The sequence below is a fragment of the Python bivittatus genome, unplaced genomic scaffold, assembly GCF_059951505.1.
Source record: "Python bivittatus isolate LINGU-HERP-01145 unplaced genomic scaffold, Pbiv_v1 ctg000070_np1212, whole genome shotgun sequence".
In the NCBI taxonomy this organism is placed as follows: domain Eukaryota; kingdom Metazoa; phylum Chordata; class Lepidosauria; order Squamata; family Pythonidae; genus Python; species Python bivittatus.
The window spans coordinates 33,403,503-33,423,948 of record NW_028277034.1 but is presented as its reverse complement, the minus strand read 5'-3'; the positions used below and the strand labels follow the sequence as shown (position 1 = coordinate 33,423,948).

General features: G+C 35.9%; 1 protein-coding gene across 4 annotated transcripts in view; it reads right to left on the bottom strand.

Moving 5' to 3' along the window:
* Positions 1 to 473: 473 nt before the first annotated feature.
* The window catches only part of PRSS12 (serine protease 12), a 43,230-nt gene continuing 23,257 nt past the window's right edge, over positions 474 to 20,446 (bottom strand). For all 4 annotated transcript variants that reach the window (XM_088132921.1, XM_088132920.1, XM_088132922.1 and 1 more), the window contains 9 exons: positions 16,913 to 17,091; positions 15,774 to 15,915; positions 14,466 to 14,662; positions 11,395 to 11,536; positions 7,176 to 7,375; positions 6,926 to 7,004; positions 5,349 to 5,470; positions 3,299 to 3,577; positions 474 to 1,362 (listed from right to left, as the gene is read on the bottom strand). In XM_088132921.1, the coding sequence (XP_087989047.1) occupies positions 1,055 to 1,362; positions 3,299 to 3,577; positions 5,349 to 5,470; positions 6,926 to 7,004; positions 7,176 to 7,375; positions 11,395 to 11,536; positions 14,466 to 14,662; positions 15,774 to 15,915; positions 16,913 to 17,091 (1,648 nt within the window). In that variant the 3' untranslated portion in view covers positions 474 to 1,054. The remainder of the gene's footprint in view (positions 1,363 to 3,298; positions 3,578 to 5,348; positions 5,471 to 6,925; positions 7,005 to 7,175; positions 7,376 to 11,394; positions 11,537 to 14,465; positions 14,663 to 15,773; positions 15,916 to 16,912; positions 17,092 to 20,446) is intronic.

The window sequence follows — 20,446 nt, the reverse complement described above, 5'->3', positions numbered from 1 at the left end:
AGACAAAAATCTAGGAATTGCCTGAATCCACAGGGAGACCCGCGGATCGCAGTCAGCAAGAAAGTTCCACGTTTTGACAAAATTATGAATGAGGAACAGGAGCAAATAAGTCATTGAACTGTATGTTCACAATTGGGATTGAATTTACCTTTTACAATTTTTTTCTGAATAAATTAGAATCTAATTACTCAATTAATATTTGCATTTTATGCACTGAGTTAAAAGCTTATTTTTTTAAGTTCAATTTGTTCACCCACAGTATTGTATGTGGTTCAATTTGTGGTTCAAAAATTAGAAATTAGACTTCTTTATCTTCAAATGTCATATTACTTTTGTAGGGGGTGCAAACATTAATCAAACATTTCCTCGGGGTGCAGGGCATAGAAAAGGTTGGAATCCACTGGCCTACTGGGCAATAACTTCTGAATGAGAGTGGTTGAGGAATCTAGGATTTTTATTCCAATATAGCAAAGAACAAGTTGGGGAAACTAGTATATACCATTACAGCCTAAAAGTAAAGTCTTGTAGATGTTATATGATAGTACAATCATTTTAGCAGTTACTTAAAAAAATGAGTTGTCATTGAGCGGATATTTAAGGCTTTATCTGTTTATACTCCGCCTTTACCCACACCATTAAAAACCATAATTTTCCACATAAATGTTAAAGAATCTTTGACATTTTACAATATATTTTATTCAACTGTTTCTTTAATGTACAATGGAATCAGAGCAGGATGACTCCTCTGTAAAGATAAAACACAGTATAAAGTCAGTTAAAAATTCAGTCTTTGAAACTAGTAGGAGATACAGTTCAGTGTAGAAAATTTGTTGTCACAGTACAAAAAGATAAAAATGCTACATATGTTTCATACAGATGTATAGTAGCTTTTATATATTTAATGAGCTGATTTATGCAGCGGTAATCACTGCTGTTTTGTCTTGGCAGAATTACATGTTCAAGTCAAAATTGCTTCTAGGATGAACTATTTTAATATCCAAAATGTTTTACATACATGGAAAAGAAGTATTTCCCCCAGTGCAACGAGTAACATTCATAGTTTCATTATGCTTCTTATCCAAGGTATAAAAGAGGAAACTTTGGTATAGACACCTGGGGAGTCTTTGACTCCACACCCATATCCCCAGGAAGTCACACCATACACAACCCAGATGTTTCCTGGCCGTTCACACATTAATGGTCCACCACTGTCTCCCTGGCAGCTGTCTACACGTTTTTGTGCATGGAGGCTACCAGCACAGAGCATTCTCCCTGTGAATTTTGTCTGATACCGTTCTTCACAAATTCTCTTATGAATAAGGGGAATAGCAGCTTGCTGTAACGTTCGAGAGTAGGCTCTACCTGATGGGAAAATAGTGGAATTAAAATACTGAATGTCAAGCAAATGCTTATTCTTAAATCTTTTTGTTTTACCAAACTGTTGAAATATTAACAAAACAGATTGTGCATCAGGCCATTCAGCAGGGTCTTTGTATGAAATCATATCAACAACACACAGTAATACATCATAAATCCTGCAAAAATAAATCAGTGTTTACTGAACTTGTAAAAATTGTTTGAATAGCATTGTAAAATGGGGAGTTTGGGGGTATTCCTTCCTTCCTACTGTGACAGAAATTAACTTCAGGAAATCTATACTTTCACGGTCTTTTCATATTCAAACTTAGCATGCAATTTTAGCTAGTATAAAGTATGTGCACAACTTGGGAAATATGTCCAACAGCAACTTTTTATCTAGGTTTATGTAAGTCAATTCTGATTCAGTTTGATTTGGAATTCTGGGATTCAAGGAGTCCTGATTTGATTCAAGTTTGTGATTCAGAATTCAGTGGAAATATGATTCAGTTTCAAATGTTAATTCGAAAAACATGCATGGACTGTATCAGGCATTTTGAAACTTCCTCTTTAGTTTTTCACTTTTGGCCAGAATGGGATGAAGACAGCAGGTGGTAGGGTAAACTGAGTAATTTTAACCTAGCTGAGTTTCAGTTAGACAACTTCGACCATACAGGTAGTCCTCAGTTAATGGCAATAATTGGGACCAGAATTTCGATCGCTAAGCAATGTGGTCATAAAGCACGATATCACATGAATGCATCACTTAGCAACAGCAATCCTGGAAGTCCCAGTTGCTGTCATTAACCGAATCCCACCCAGTCATTAGGTGAGGGACCACCCAGATCCAAGCCATGCCTGCTTGGTCCCTCCCAGCCCTGAGCCTCAGTAAGGTAAGGGACTGCCTCTTCAACTCACTCCACCTACCTATCTCCCTGCCCATCTCTGCCCTTTTGGCCGCCCTGCACTCTGCTGGCCCTGCAACCCCCAGTCGACCTTCACCATTTTCTTCCACTGCTGATGAGGTGTGCCCAGTCTGGCACTTCACAAGGCAACTGTTGGCCAGGCCTTCTTCCTGAGGCTGTGTGCAGCCTTCTCGTGTGGCTTTCAAACTGAACAAGGGCCGACCATGGCCTCGGGAAGAAGGCCCGGCTAGCAGCTGCCTCGTGAAGGGCCAAGCCAGGTGCACCTCATTAGCAGAGGGAGGAAGAAGACAGCGAAGGTCAGCTGGGGTGGCAGGGCTGGTGGAGCACAGGGTGGCAAAGCCAACAGAGGCGGCGGAGTACAGGGCAGCCAAAAGGGCAGAATTGAGGGTGGAGATAGGCGGGTGGGGAATGCTGAAGCACCCCTGTGGTTGTAAGTGTGGGTGGGCTGCCAAGCACCTGAATTTTGATCACGTGACCATGAGGACACTGCAACCACCATAATTTTGGGGAGTGGGCATAACTACCATTCATTCAGCACAGCCATAATTTCGAATGATCACTGAATGAATGGTGGTTAAGCAAGGACTACTGTAATAAATTTTTAGCTATGCCCTAGAATTCTTTGAGATAGAAGCAATGAAGAAATGGCAGCAGAACAGTTTCAAAATAGTTTAGCAAAACCCCCATGAAGACATTGGCTGAAGCAATTCAGAAGTGTTGTCCTCCATTTTAACTGATAGGTAGTTTAACTGATGAAACTTTGATTCATCAGAACAACCAATGACTTACCCTTGCTGCCTCAAATCACGTTTTTCCAGGGTGCCAGAAAGGTTAGATATTTAATGTACTTAGCATACCTGTATATCACCAAGTGCACTAAGCAACTAAAAGTGCAAAAAAAAAAAAGTATATATATACATACATACCTGTATATACACATACATACACATACAATTGTGTATGTATATAACTGTATATACACATACATACACATACAAATACACATGCAATTTTACCTGTATCACCCCAACCAGAGATGTAACAATTAGTAGTTTTCTGTGGCCTCTCCCGCCTGAATGGCAAACAGGCAGGTAAAACATGAGTGCTAAAGCGAGTACACTGTTCTTGAGCTCCTTGCAACCTCACTAGTGCAATGTCATAATCATTGCTGTCAGGCCTATATTCTGTGTGTTGCACAATTTCTTGTACTCCAATTTCTTCTTCATACTCCTCGGGTACCAACGTGTGGTAGTCTCCAACGCGCACCACATAGTTTCGAGTATTGTTGCCATACCAAAAAGAAGAGAAGAAGGAAGGGAAAATAATTGAAATAGGATTCTGCTTTTATTATAACACTGATGACCCCACCATCTTTTTCCAAAAAAATGCAGAAGAGGTCAGTGATAGCTAGGACAGTTTATCACTGAAATACAAGCAGGGGTGTAATATATGAAAGGAGAGTGAGTTTATTTCCTTTCCTGATTTCTGATTCCATTATTGTCTTTATTGCTATTCAGTCCTGGATTCTTGCCCCAACTTTTGGAAATCTTTTCATTACTTGTCCTGATTGTTCCCTCTCATCAGGCCCAGATTAGATTTGATCTTAAAAGCCTCTCATGGTCTATTATATTTCTTCTATTTTATTTGATGACTAAGATGAAGGATGTGAAATTAACACATATTCTGCCGAATACTAGCATGTTCAATTTGTTTCATCCTGACCTTCAAGTCTATATAGTATGGTAGAAAAATAGTAAACATACTATATCAGTAGAATATGTAATAATTATCTCTACAACACCAGCAATTGCTCCAATCCAGCACAAAATTAGCATCTTGAATGTTAGCACCTTGAAAAGTGAGAATTGGCTCCAACAATAAAGAAAAAAAGCACATATAACATATATTGTGAGTTTTTGGGGATAAAGGTGAAAATAATAACCATTTCAACAATCTAGCTTCCACTTACATTTTTTTGAAAAAAACACACCTTCTCATATAGTATGAGTATATGTAATTCACATTAATTAATATTTTCCTTTTTCATTATGTTGAAATATCCTCCTGGTCAAATCCTCAGGCCAATGAAGACAAAAGGCTATGATTTAACCAAAGGAAAATTCAGTGTAATAAATTAAATTGGCTATTTTCAGTTGTTTTATGGAACAGATTTTTTTCATAACACTTGGTCCACATTTCTTCATAAAGAATGCATCTTCCCATAAAATTATTATTTTACATATAGGGCTAAAGCATCACATGGGAAAAATCTCAAAAGCTGTTTGGCCATTTGTGCTGGACAACTATTCAATATGTATCATGATACAGTTATTTCTTTAGCACTTGCATACTATATGTAGAAAAGTGCCAGGTCCATTTCCTTTAGCCAACAATTCTTAGATCAACCAACTGATTAAATGTTAGTATCATTTTGCAAGGTATTATCAATGGCTTGACTACATATATTCAGTTTTTGGACTACTTAAACCTACGTTTAGTAATAAAAGCTATTGTATATTGTATAACATAGTGTTCCTTCAGGTTCAGGAACTAGTAATGTAGCTTAGGCAAACTTACTCAGGTGTTTACCTCCTTTCTTCTGTTTATTTACAGATTGATCCTATACAATGACTGAAAGAGTTACAGATTTGTACATTGTATGTTCATTCATTCCAGGCTAGGTGAGTACACATCTTCCTCCAAAAGTCACCCATCTGGTAATTCTGGGAGTTGTATTCCAAGACGTCTGGAAAGTGCCTAGTTGGGGAAACCTGATTTATGTCGAAGCGCACACCTAATGATTTCCCTTTCCCTTTCCATTTATTTAAGTAAGTCCAAGCTTTTGAGAATAATGACATTAATGAAGGCATTTGGACTGCAGAAGTAAAAGCAATTTAAAATATATATGAAATATTAATAAATGGTGTATGATTTAAAAATGCAACTGTTGTTCCTTTGAGCAATGCCAGAATTGCCCATACATTTTACTATCTTTGTCTTTCTGTACTGCCTTTCTGCACTGACTATTCTGCTAACATATTCCCCTGTGAATTTTGCAGCAATACCTCTTAAAACAATGCGCTGCGGTGAGCACCCAGCAACTGCTGATAAGAGTGGCACCACACAGAAGTCTTCCATCGCCATGGGATGATTTCATGCGCAAAGCTACTTGCCAGGGCCAGCCACCTCTAGACACAGAATATATATAATTAATATGAATGTTCCACTGTTCAAAAAGAAGCATATGTTTATGTATTTGTGTGTGAATAGGGTTGTTGTGCATCCCTCACCAAACAAGAGATAGAAACTTGTTCAACCACTTTATTCTAAATTTATCTGAGCATAGTTAAGATTATTCAGCCAGCCTCTTTTGACACATCCATACTTATAAAAAAGAAAAACATGAAGCAAACATGAGAATTTTAGCAAGTTAGGTATGCAATGCTATGATTATTTTGGGAGTAGTATCTGTAGAAATAATGAGTGACAGGCATTCAGCCATATGTGAGAACTCTTGCTAACTGTTATTCTTAATGTCTGACACATTCATTTAATTTGAAAAAGGTCCACATAGAACTGCTGGTTGTTTTCATCATCACTAATACAATAAATAAGAATAGATATTGATAAGCATAGCTCCCATCATATTCAAAGTAAACCTTGTTAATTTGGGCTTCTCTCTCCCTCCCTCCCCTTTTTTTAAAAAAATCAGAGGTGTACTTCTGAAGGACTTGCATTTAAAAAAACCGCAAAACACTAATGGAATTCTGCTCACACAAGAGTTTTTTCACATCTGTTTGCCTCTGCAATTCTTCCATATCACCTAATGTTTCTCAAAAAAATGCAGCCATGTGTTAGAGAAACTGCAACACAACATACCACTGCAGAAAGTAAAATAAGACACTTACATACATGAATGTTTCTTATAAATGTAAAAAGTGGGTTTTTGGCAGCAATTATCCAAGATATTTAGTAATTTGGATTACTGAGCTGGAAATGGTATGGTCTGAGTCCACAGACACAGACTTTCATGTGCAAGCCAGGTACATCTTCCATTAATGAATTAAATCTTACTTTTGTATTTGATTGCTTGATAATGCACCATCAGGTTGGTGTCAACACACCACATAGATTTTCTCTAGAATCATCTGTCCCCAGCCTGATCTTTCAGATCTTCCAAAAGTATATCCATCACTGCTGTAATTTAGTCCATCTACCTTGCTGTTGGTTATCCTCTCCTTCTCTTTCCTTCCACATTTCACAGCATTGTAGACTTCTTAAGAGATCTAGGTCTTTTCATATTACATATTACTTATACATATTATTATATAATTCTTGGGTTATGATGGCAGTTGGACAGGTACAGCCATCACTAAGCAATGTGGTCGTAAAGCATGATATTGTGTGACACCATCACTGAGTGATGACAATCCTGGCAGTCCTGGTTGCCGTCATAACCCTAAGACGTGTGAGTCTTTAATTGGGAATCAGTGGGAGTCCCAGGTAAGGAATGTGCCCTGGTGCGGGTTGTTTGCGAGCCAAAGGAGGCCACGGGAAGCAGGGTGTGGTGCCACCTGAGCAAAGGGAGCTCAGGGGAAGGAGGGCACGGTTTTGTGATTTCAAATTGGGTGTCTGTAATTTACCTTAAGGAGTTTTTTCCACCAATGATCCGCTTTTGGCGACGATGCAATATTCTTAAACCACACACAGAAGCAAGAGAATCTAAATAGGACCCAAAGCAGAGAAGTTAAATTTTCCCACCAGTAAATACTGAGAAGCCCTTTAAATGACAAGCAAAGTCATCAAACAATTCCCTCCTAAAAAAAAAACACTCCCCAATATTTCTTTACAATTTCCAGCAAAGAGAATGATTGAACTTTATACATATTTCACCTTTATTACTGGATGCTTTCTTGCTAAGATAGTCACAGATGACACCAGCATCTTCACTGTGACGACAATTATGTTTGCCAATATCCTGTTTAATGCAATCAATGAGGGATCTTTCATTTCCAGTGCATTTCACATTATCCACGTGAATAGGACCTTTTCCTTCCCCAAAATATGCCATAGTCCTTGCTCGTGATGAACCTCTGGAAAAAAGAAAAGAAAAATAAAACCGATTGGGCAACTTTTAAAATAAAGAATAATGGCAGCAATAAGAACAAGATATGGAATCCTTATATCACCTGAAACTATAAACCTCAGTAATTTCCTTTGGCCATCTCTGCTAAGACTGGCCATCATATGGGAAAAGGTTAGTTACAGCATTATTTTTCAAATTATTTTATTTAGTGTGTTAATCATTTTTATTTAACATATTAATTTTTATTTAGCTTATTAATCATTTTTATTTAGCATATTAACAATTTTCAAAGGCTACAAATAGTGGCTTGGATTTATTTAGTAACCATATAATGCTTCTATGAGGAATTTTCATCATCAGATTGATTTAATACTAGAGAATAATGAGATTCTTTTGTAGTTTGGATGATAAAGTTTACTTAATAGTTATTTTTTAATAATTTTGTGGTTAATAATTTTATTTTTAAAAAATCCAAGGCTCTCACGATTACTTTTTTAAAACCAGCTTGAAAGCAGTACCTGTATTTAAATATATTATTCCACAAACAGAGGTTTTTTTAAACTAGCAAATATTTGCATGAACAGAAACGAGTGTGTGCAATTTTCACTGAGAGCAATCATAGCTATTTTCATCCATCAGAAAGAAAGCAAAATATACCATTATGTGCCAACCCGAACAACACTCCAGAATTCTTCATCTCGTCTATCCTCCTATCTCAAGACTGAGTTTGAACTGCATGGCTCTAACATCTACCAATTTGGGGATTTTCTTATTTTCATCTCATGCTCTCTTATGTTAGCATCTTACCTGATGAAGAGTTCTGGAGAAGTCAAAAGTTCATACATTGTTTTTACTAGCCCTCAAAAAAGTATTATCTTACTCTGAATTTTCATCAGTTTTAAATCCGTGCTGCTAAATGTTACCCCCCCCCCCACATCCCCATGTTCAAGAGTAGAGCAGGTTCTTCCAGAGTAGTATCAGAAATATATGACAAATAACAGCAAGAAGAGGGTATTTGCAAAAACGCTTTTCTTTCTTTCTCCCATTCATACTACCTTCATTGGACCAAAGAGCTTTTGATCAAGAAAAGAATACATGCCTCATTAATATACTGTAATAATTTAGTCTTGCAAGGAATAGTAGTTTATGTTATCTGTAGTATTGCAAAAAATAGTTAACACTTTACCTGCTGTAAATAAGGACTAGGCTATAATAATCTGATAACATTGTATGCTTTATCAACACCATGTTGGTCATTTGGCCAAATCTAACTTTTATATTAGATTGTATTGCAAATCTCCATAAATTTATTTATTCGGTAATATCAAGTCAATAGTACTAGTTGTAAATGAAAAGTATGTGGCATAATTCGAAAGATAACATAACTTACTTTTATCACTAGTTTCTCAGCTACCATTATGAAATACTATTACTGTATATTCATCTATCTTTTAAAACCTTAGCACATCTCATGGAACAGGCTGGTTTGTTTGCCAAGTTTATTAAACACTATTAAACACTATTTATTAAACACTATTTGAAATAATAAATAACACACACTGAAATCTGTTTAACTATTATAATTTACTGCCTGATTTTCAGCGAGGGATCATGCAGTACAACTTTGGGTTATAGAAACAGGGTTTTAAAAAATATTTTTACTGTCTTTGGCTATTTTTGATTGGTTATAAAACTTAAACACATGGAGAAAACTGTAGCACACCTTTAATATTCTCTTAAGTTATCCAAATTCTGTAAGTGGAAAAAATACACAGTATTATGGAGACTTTCCAGTTAGCACATAAATAAAAAGTCCCAATGTCCTACCTAGTATTTAGAGAGGCTTACCAGTTCAGTGATAGATAATACAGAACAAATCTCTTTTAATCTGAAATTATCCAGCAAATAATGTGATCTGGTTTTGAAAAGTCACAAAATAACATCTTGTCCCTTTGTAAGGTAAATATTACTTTCCTTACTATAATGCTGGCACAGGCCAAATTATTAACTAAGTGTTGTATGAGATACAACCTCATCTTCCTTCTGCTCCTTGAAGCAAAACCACATGCATAAGAGATTTTCTTCAGGGACATCTGATGCAGATAAAATTTTGCATCGTATCTTCATTAAGGTATCACTGACCTACAGCTGTTCAAGTTTTTTTTTCCTCTGTATATAAAATAGACTTACAAAACACAGTGAGGAAATGCAGGCAGCAATGTATTATACACATGCACACAGATACACATGCATACAGATACACACACACACACACACGAATGTAAAGTAAATAAATATTTTTGATTATGCATTCTATAAGATTCAATTACTGGGTTTCCTAAAGGGAAATTATTCATTCTGAACAGGCATTGTTTATCTTACTTTTAAATGTTTAATACAATAAGCAAAACAGATTCACAGGCCCCCCCACTTTCCTTTCATTCACTGCTTAGATATTTTTCATACTAAACCCAGTCTCAGTAAGCAAAATTTTTTTTTGATACAAATAGCCTTAATCTTTCAAAGATAATTTTCATGAAGTTCTACCTGGTTTCCCATGTGGCTTAGTTAATACTTCACAGAAATCTGATATTTGGCCATATGCCTCAATCCACTATTTCCCATATAATTTCAAAATCATGAACTGTGTAATATACCTTTAACCCTAAAAATTGTGAATACTCATGAACAGAACAACTATCATATACACAGCAGCCCTGAAGGAAATAGTATATACATTTTATCACTCTTTTTATGCATTATGTTTACATACTTCTTCTGACTCTGGTGTTCTCTGGATCACAGATGGCTATTTTTTTTTCTTTGTAACCAAACATTTTTCTCATGACACATTGCCCCTTTTCCCACTTGCCTGAACATAGTTACCCTAAAGGTCTAAAGCATTGAGAAACAAACCCTTCAGTAAATTATATGACCAAGCTTAGCTTCCTTAAGAAATATTTATCATATCTTGATTATAACTGGGACTATCTGGCTCAAACCTCTGAGATTGCAAAATCATGTCCAATTTTTGTTGTCTGATAGGGACAAATGCTTCTGCTTCAGCTGGACATGCAAATAAAGTGTGAAAATAAAATATTTTTTTATTTCAACACAGATTATATTATGCTGCAAAGTACTGTCTTGAAATTAAGTGAGACTTTTAGAAACTGGAGAAGCTATCATTTAAAGAAAAAATGGTTAAAAACATTTTGGGAAGAGAGTTGGATTCAGTTCTGAGTCAGCCCAATTACATTTAGAAATTACAGTGTGGAGTTAGTACAGTAAGGAATTATTTTTACAAATCAAGGACAGAATCTAAACAACATAGTTTGGGAGAAGTCTTTTTAAAATATATGTTCTTTCCCATAATTGTTTTTCTCTTTTTTAGTTTAGATATATTTTCTACCTTCTTAATAGAAAGAACCTTTATTGCAAAGAAATATTATAGGTGCTAATAAAAAAAAAGTTCAGAGGGTTAAATAACACCGTCATGGTATATAGTGTTCGCTGTAGCAACTACTCAGCACTGCACTCCCTTGTAAATAACAATCTCATGAAATTAACACATGATATATCAGGTGAAGAAATTACATTTTGGTGGTAGATTAGGTGTCACTTGGACCATACTCTTTAGGAATACCAATTGATTTAACTGTAATTAAAATTTAGTGTCTCTCTGTGTGCATGTATGTGTTTGCTAACTATTTAATTTGGGCACACATACATACTAAATGTATGTACAAATAAATGTGAAGGGCATAAATGAGTGAGAGATACAAAGTTATGAAATGGAGATTGCTGATGGATTTATGTGGTGGTGGGAGTATAAACATACATACATACATGCAAGCAATCTCCATTTCCTGTTTTTACTATTAAGACAATATTAAAATAACAAAACAGTAAAGGGAAAACACAGCATTTATCTTAATATATGAAATTATCAATATGTTAAGCTACGAATTTGCACAAAGGATAGATTATACTCTACTCTCTGAAAACCAGGCTGAAGGCTTCTCTTACTTGTAGCCCAGTTGTCGACATACCACAGCTGCATCCTTATCAGACCATCCATCATCACAAATTGTCCCCCACTGGCCATTAATATAGATCTCCACTCGGCCCTCTTTCTTATTCTCACCATCCATCAATCTGATAGGAGGCCCTGGGAATAAATTAATAACTATTGATATAGCAGCAGCAAAATTCTCATAACATTTAAGGAAAGTTGTTAACTAGGAACAAACATTCCAATTCATATAGCCACATGGAAAAAATATGTTCCCTGTGGGGGAAAAAAACCTGAATTCTGAACAGGACATTTTCAGATCTATAACTTGGTCCAGTTGCTTCATCTATATGGCCTGGACGTTCACATAAGAAGACTCTCAAAATTCCCACATTAACAGGAATTGAAAAATAAAATTGGTTCCATTATATTTTTTTCTTTCTGAAATTTCTTTATTATTTCTTCAGAATAATATAGTTATTTTGAATTTATTATAATTCTTTATTATTTCTTTCAGAAATAATCTAGCAGACTATCAATACCCAAAAGGTTTTGTAGTCAAAGCAATCATCATTACACAAGGAAATTTTAAACATAATTAATGCATTATACTGTACTCATATGCTTCCTCAAAAATCTAGCAGTAAAGTATTATAGGAAAGTCTTCCGCTACTAAGATTTTATTATATTTACAAAATTAAAAATTCAAATTACTTTTTAAATAGAGCATTAACAAAAACAAACAGAAATTGTTCCATTGACTGAGATATCAAGGATATACCCTTTTAATGTTTTCTTTTACTCTGAAACCTGTTACATATGTTTTATAAGACCATTTTATACATGCCTACTCAAAAATAAGTTCTAGTAAGTATTCTCAGATAAATACATACAGCAGAGACTGTGAACACATTTCAGAAGCTGATGGATTTCAGTTCTCCTGACTATTATTCCTGACTTTTATCATGATCCTGCTGGCTGGATTGATATCTGGACTCCAATAATATCAGGAAGTCCAAGTTTTTCACTCCTGGAATACTAAAATATCTTTACTAATAGCTCATGATGCTACTACTATTACAGTCACACTACACTGCTCAAACAACACTTATGCATGCCAACATATGGCCACCATGAAGTGAATGTGGTCTCAGTTATGGTTATGGATAACTACTTTAATTCAAAAAGATATACTCAGAGCACAATCATAATACACTAACGTAACCGTATAAATCAGCTCTAATAGGAAATAACTCTTTACCCAGTTCATATATGTTAAGCCAGAGCAAAACTAATCAGCCTTTTTGGAAGAGTGAACTAGTGGCTGAACATTCTCAATCTAATCCTGGAAATCTTTATTTTCTTCCAAATGATTTATTTATTTTTACCCAACTGAATTCTTTTTAGTGGAACTACTATTATAAACCCTAATTCAGAAAAAGAATAAACAGTGGTAATTATAAGGTTACCATCAAGGTTTAATTCATTCAAAACATTTATAATAGAAATCAAATTAAATAATCCTCTGATTTCTGCAACCTTCATTAATTTGTTTGCTCAACAATAGAAGCCTTGCTTCATGGAAATCATCCTGCATAATGTAAATATAAGTTCTATTCATATTTCTTGGGAAGCAACACGGGGCATTAGTTATAGAAAAGTTTAGGTCATAGTCAACTGACTTTTACTACTTGGAATACTGTTTTTGAAATATAAGTCTCAGTACTGAAAAAGGAATTTTACCATATGGATCTATTTAACCAAATGATAGCATACCATTTTGATTTCCAGACAGATTCGTTTTATGTATTATGAGCATTGTAACACAAATCCATTGTGCTTATATAAACTGGCACCAAGATGTGAATTCCTGTTATTCTGAGTTTAAATTTTCCATTCCTGGAAATACACTTTGTCTTCCCTATATAGAAATACTATTGGATAATAACACATTTGGGATATTATGTATAAAAAGAAAGCAGATTCAGAAGCAGACAAAGAAACATGGCTATGGAAATAAATTTGAAACTGTTGTTCAGGTTTTCAATCTTATAGTACACTTAATTCTTTAACAATATGCTTGAAGATACAGCTGTAGTATTAAGAAATATTCAACAGATGTCTTTATTAGGTAAGAGATGATCACACACTAAGTTGCCCTAATAGTGTCTGCAGATTTTTAAACTCTAATCTTTTGCTACATTTGAGAACTGTAAGGTAGTTAGAAGAAACCAGAGAGTCTTTTCTGTATTTTATTTGATTTATATCATGTGTTTCATTAAGGGGTTTGACATGGCATACACAGTGCTCCCTCCTATTTTTCCCACAGCAACTACCCTGTGGGATAGGCTGGGCTGAGCGAAAGCTTAAAGTCATCCAGCTTCTGTGTCTAAGGGTAGACTAAAACATGGCTCTTCCAGTTCCCAGTGTAGCACCATAACCACCACACCATACTGGCTCTCAGTGTTGCCCTATACTTGCAATGCATGGCCACTGGAAGTTGTCAGGTCCCATTACTGCCAGCTTTTCAAAAAGTCTAAAATAACCATTTACTTATCAAAACTTTTCCCCAACTGAGCAATTGTTCTGTCCAGCGTTCATGTTGGGATTAGATCTTAATATTTTGGAGGGATACTTTGATATTTTGCTTGGATGTATTAATTTTTAATATTTCCTAATTCAAGGATACACAACCAATTATTGTGTGGCCCACAGTTGGATGCACTGCTTTCCAGTTATGCATACAAAGTTATCTTATATCAAACCCAGTCTTGATCCATCTTGCTCAATATTATTTTATCAAAACGTACCTCCAATGGGCTAGGTAAGGGCTCTCTTATTTAATTGGAAAATCCAGTGATTGAAATGGAGACTTCTGCTTGCCAATCATTTGCTTTCCCAACCTGGTGCTCGCCAAATGCAATGGGAAAGAAACTCCAGGAGGAATGAGAATTCCAAGAGCTATAATTTCAACACAACTGGAAGACACCTGATTTTCAGACTAATTTTCCAACCTCCCCCAAAAATGCTACAAAGCACCCTTGATATTTTAGAACCAGACTTCCATGTACAAAAGGCAGCTTACCTAACAAGACTTTGTGGCTGTCATTATCTCGATAGCAACTTATACTAATATCCTCCTGGTGGCTGCAATCATGCTGTCCCCATTCCCCCTTAGAACACTGCAGGATGCTAGCTTCTTTTCCAGAGCAGGTAATGTCATCCAGCCAGATGGGTCCTGTATTTTCTTCTAGGTAGCCTTCTGAAACAATTTTCCCATTCCTGTTTACAGAGAGATTAGCACTCATATAATTACAAAAAGACAATAGTTCAGCATTAAAAGTGATACACATTTGTGTAAAAAATTCCAATATATACTATACTATATAGTATAAATATATTCTATAATCAGTCTTGGTTTCATTGAAATCTGTTGTGTTTTGAATAAATATTGTTCAATTTTTATCACTTTGAAATTAGACTTATTGGTAGAATCCATGGTTATATTTATTAAGGCTCAAAATCAACATTCTAACACCATATGAAGAATTACATATTTCACCCCGGTAACAGCTATAAATGTAATGCTACTGGTGGCTTAATTACTCCTTTGATCTATGTTCATAAATCTAATACATTAAATTAAATTAACCACATGTATACCCTCTCCTCATTCCTTTCTTCTGCACTGCGAATTTTATCTGCTGGTCTAAACACTTAAGCATTAAATCAGTGATCTAGCTAGCCAGAAGTCAAGACTGCTAGCAACAATCTATTGAATAAACTGCAATTGGCTGGGTTCATACATCATGCTAAGCCATAAACCATGACTTGTAAATGAAAATAGCTGGGATCGCACACTATGCTTTTAAGCCAAAATGAAATAAATCGTATTATGCCTTAGAGTGATGTATGAACACGGTGAGGGTCAATCAGAGTTCAACATTTTGGAATCTATGCAATATGAAGACTGGATTGCAGGAAACAACGTATGATTTTACAACTGTCCAGATTGCTTGTCCAAGACAAAGCAATTCTTAGGTCTGTATTTCCCCAATTATGATATCAATCTCTGTGTTTATATTAGAATCTCAATATTCTCATGACAAATTATTCATTTATTGGAACTTCCAATACAGAGAGGACAAGCTGAATTACAGTTCATGCTGCAAAAATAAATGAATAAACATAATAATTCTGGCCATTTTTTTTCCAACCAGGTTAGCATTTTTTCATTAACTTGCACTGTCCTTTGTTGTACCTCTCCAAGGACATGGTATTAAACGAGCAGATTTTAATCAGAAAGCAAAGAAACAAACCAGGTGCAATACACTGAAGTATTATCAGCGTTGCTCTGCATAGTCATTCACAGCTTCACATAAATGGAGCTTACATAAAGCCCAGTTGCCGACAAACCACCTGCGTGTTCCATTCAGTCCATCCATCATCGCAGACTGTGCCCCAATGTCCATTATAAAGCACCTCCAGCCGTCCCTCATGATTGCCTTTCCCAGCAACTAGTCGGACTGCACCATCTGTGGCATTCAAAACAAGAATTTATTTTAATAGATAACTATTGGAGAAAAGAAACCACACTACGAAATAGAGCAGCTATAAGCCTAGCTAATAACTATTTTCAACATTTAAATGGAAAACAGAAGGTTGAAGGACACTCTGATATTCAGTTTCCTGCTGTACATATAAATATGTTAATAAAATTACAGAACATTTGCTTTATTTGTAATTAGTCCTACCGAGGCACCTCTGCATGATTATTATTATAGAAATATAAAAGGTGTAATTCCTTATCCCAGGGGCTCACAAGCTACGCAACAAAACTGTATAGACAAAAGAAGGAAAAAAGAGAGACAAAGCTATATCCTTAACTTGTGTCTTTCTATGCTCTCTTAAATCCCACACAAACAAATGTCCTTTCACTCCCCACTCTACACTGCCCAAGGATCTTAATTGGGTTAAGTAAGACACAAAAGAGTCTTACTTAAGGAAAACCAGAGTGTTTTTAGAATAAATAGCAGGTGCTTCTTCGTGTGCAATCTTGGCTCTGAATCCTTGACATTCTTCATACTTCACAGAACAGGAGCTACTCCACTACTAAGTAATTTCAATTTCCAAGTGACAGGAAACTTTTAAGGAAGCAAATCCTCCTTTAAAAAATCAACAGGTGCTTAAAAATGTTTAGGATAAGTACAAGATATGCTAAAGGAAGATAAACAGAAGTTGCAGAGTTGTTCATAGATGCTGATGCATAATTTCTATATACAGTCTCTGCAATTATGTTACATTGAGAAAGATAAGTCTTTTGCCTCATCAGACCCAGGTACTTCCCTTCGTGCTTGTTGTTAAATGTGGCCAAAACATTCTAGAAGCCAGAATGAGGCCTTTGATCTGCACTAAGGAGTGTCACCTTCTGTACTGTTGAACTATGTCAAAAGGTATTCAACCAGTTTGTGTCCATTAACCTTAATCCGTGCACTGACTGTAGTTCAGAAAAGTGATTCTTTTTCTATCTACCTTCCAGGGGTGTGCATGAAACTCCTGCATCTTCTTTATGGCCACAGTTGTGTTCTTGCCAGGAACTCTTTAGACACTGTTCTATAGACAACTCATTTCCTGTACAGCGTACCTCATCCAGTAGCACAGGACCCGAGCCTTCTCCAAAATAAGCCTGGCTCCATGCCTTGGCAACTCCACTGTCCAAACATAATAAACAGAGGATAACTGATGGCAAGACAGGCGCTCTCTGCAATTTGGCTATGTAAGTGGTTTGTACTACTTGTGCAATCCCACCATTCAAAATGATATTAAGACCATACATCAATGAACAGACATTGTACAGATTTTCTACAGCTTAAGTAAATATACTTCTTCTGCAAAATTACAATGTACAATCATTACACTAGAGAACCTATGCTATTTTTTTATTTTAAAAAATAGTTTGGAAGAAAGAAATACAAATTCAAATACTATTTCAGTATTTTTACAAAATGTAGTAGACTGGCACAAGAGTTATGGCTGGGGAAAACCCAAGAGAAAATATAAACATATGCAGAGGAAGGAGGGGAAGCGAAATTTGAAGCAAGAGCCCATTTTGTACACAGAAAGCCAGACAGTTATAGCATATACAGTTGAAAAATCCAGTCTTAAATTTAAAATGATTTATGCATCATGGTTTATTTTCAACACGTTTTCCCAAGATAAATCTCAGTGTCTTTCATGACTAATAAAATCATACTTAAAAAAAAAAAAAAACAGTCTGTCTCTTTGTCTACAGCAGGCTGAAATTAAAACTAAATCTTATAATCAGTTTGGCAGCCAGCCATGAGGGACTTTGCTAGATTGAGGAAACAGAACCAACAAAACAGAGATAAATTACAGAGTTCAGTGAGAAAGGATTATTTTTTCTATGATAGTTACCTGTAAATAATAATATTTAAAAGCCGTCTGACAATTGACCAAGAAGAAACGATAGAAGCATGGGCTACTGTTTTGGGGGAGAATTTCTTAAAAAATCAATGAATCAAACGGAAGAGTCTATTTTCTTAACAGAATATTTGTCCTTTTTTGTCCCCTGGGATATCATCAGGAATGATGACTTCCAGGAAAGAAATGGAGAACTGAAGACAGCTCTACTTGACAAGCGCAGCAGAATGAAGAGCCAACAAGTAGTCCAGCTCTTCGTAATTCCTCTCCAGACAAGAAGAGGACTTGCGATTGCCCACAAGTGCTCCTTGCAAGGAGACCACAGGACAGGGGTCTCTGGTGGGTTTAGGGCTCTGGGAGACAAGGGAAAGCCATCTTGCTGAAACCACAGTCAGGGCTTTTAAGGACACTGGGTTCACATACAGTGGTACCTTGGTTCACGAACTTAATTCGTTCTGCGACTCTGGTTGAGACCCAAATTGGTCACGACCCGAATCAAATTTCCCCATAAGGTTCAATGTAAATATGGTTAATCCGTTCTGACCCCTCTGAATTTGGTCGCCAACCAATTTTGGTCACGTCCCGAATCAAATTTCCCCATAAGGTTCAATGTAATTATGGTTAATCCATTCTGAACCATATGTTTGTTTGTTTTTAAACCACAAAAATATGACACAAAGTACAGTACGAAGAGAGAGAACGCTAACCTTGCTCGAGGTGACTTCTGGCGTGGAGGACAGGAAGGCGGGTGGGGAGGCGATTATTGCTTGGAGGGAGAGTCCCCTCCCTACAGGAAGCCACGACCATGTGTCACGGGAAGGAAAATGGCCGCGATCCTGTTCGTCACCCGATCCAGCGTTCACAAATGGAGGCAAAATTTTGCGAATGGAGCTGTTCGTGACCCGAATTGGTCATGACCCGAGGTACCACTGTACTTCCTTTTCCAATTACTTTCAGAAATTGCTTGTTAACTGCTTTTCAGCTATTAGGAACCTTTGGATTGACATGTTTTACCACGTTGAGTAAACTTCCTTCAATCCTTAGCAAAAGAAGTTGTAAATTCCAAATTTCTTTTGGAATAAACAGCAAAAGGTGATTAGAACTTTGATTTTGGAAAGTTACAAATGGACTAAGGGTCCAGATGGATTTGAAATAAGATTTTGGAATTAATTATGAGAACCTTTCCTGTGGGAAAATGCTTTTGTTTTGAATTCTTAAAAAAAAAATGATAGGATGAGACTTTGAAGGTTGGACACTAGAGGGAACCAGAAGGAACTAAAGATTACAATTAAAGGAGAACACTTAAACTTGACTTACTAATACACAATGGAGCAAAATATTTTAACATTGGACATATTGCAGGATATTTTTGAACAATGGACCCAGAAGTTTAATTTTAAGAGTGCCTGCCTCTATAGATAGACTATGTTTAAAAGATGCTGCAGAAGAGGAACAAGTTTTACCAGACAAGACTGAGACTGATCCAAAAGTGGATTTAAAAATGACAGGCTACAAGAACAATATGGAAAAAGATGTTGCATTGGGCATACAGGTGAAACCAGCTGATGTCTTAATAATTAGAAGGGAAATACAAATAACAAATCAAGAGAGTGACCTGGATAACTTTCCAATATTGGATTTACAAAAAAGACTTGTTAAAGCTTTGAAGAATTTTGTCAGAAGGGACAAAGAAAAAATGAAAAGAAATCAAGTTCTAGGACAGTATTTTGAAGGGATTAAAGATCAAGATTGTTAAAAGTAAAAGGAAGGAATATACAGTTAGTTTATCTGATGAAGGTTAAAATAGATCTGTTGTTATCTCTGGTAACCCTTAATGGACTTTTGCTGATCAGGACTGAACGAGGAGGCTTTTAAAGTTTGTTTACAGATAAGAGATGGGATATGAGAAAAAGAGATCATTTGTTATATTTTAAGAGAGAGTGATAAATTAGTAACATTTTTATATTTGCTGTGATGAAGGGGAAGTCATTTCTTTAAATATGTCTTTTCTTTTTCTTTACTATATTCTTATTTTTTCTTTCTTTTCTATTTTTCTATTTTTTCTTTTCTGCACTTTTTCTTTGTATTCTTTTATTTCTTTTAGTTTGTATTTGTTCTTATCCTTTTAACTGTAATTTTTAATAAAATTACTGTATAAAAAAGGAATGAGTAACCTTTTTCAACAAAGAGATTAACTGGTATCCAGGCACATATATCAGGGACATATCCCGGCAGTGAACATTGTGGACCTTCAACTCCTTGAGTGTTGCCGAGGTACATACTTACTGGTTCCTCAGGCAGTCAACTGCATTTTCACACTACAGATGACATTGCAGCCTAGAACCTGAAAGAAAGAATCATCTTCCCACAAACCTTTCCCCTCTGTCCCTGTGCTCAGCAATTGGTTCAACTGATTAAAATTTCAGTTCAGCAGAGGAAAAAGTGAGCTTGAAGAGTGAAGAAGATGGGCTGGATTTGGTTTGTAGAAGGTGATTCCTCATGCTTGTTCTGTTTTACATTGGTGTTAGCCGCAAATTCCCACACACAATACAAACTCCTATTGCCATCTACCTGGTTTTAAATCTGGCCATGGAAAATGGAACTATCAGCTAAACTTGCTGGTCG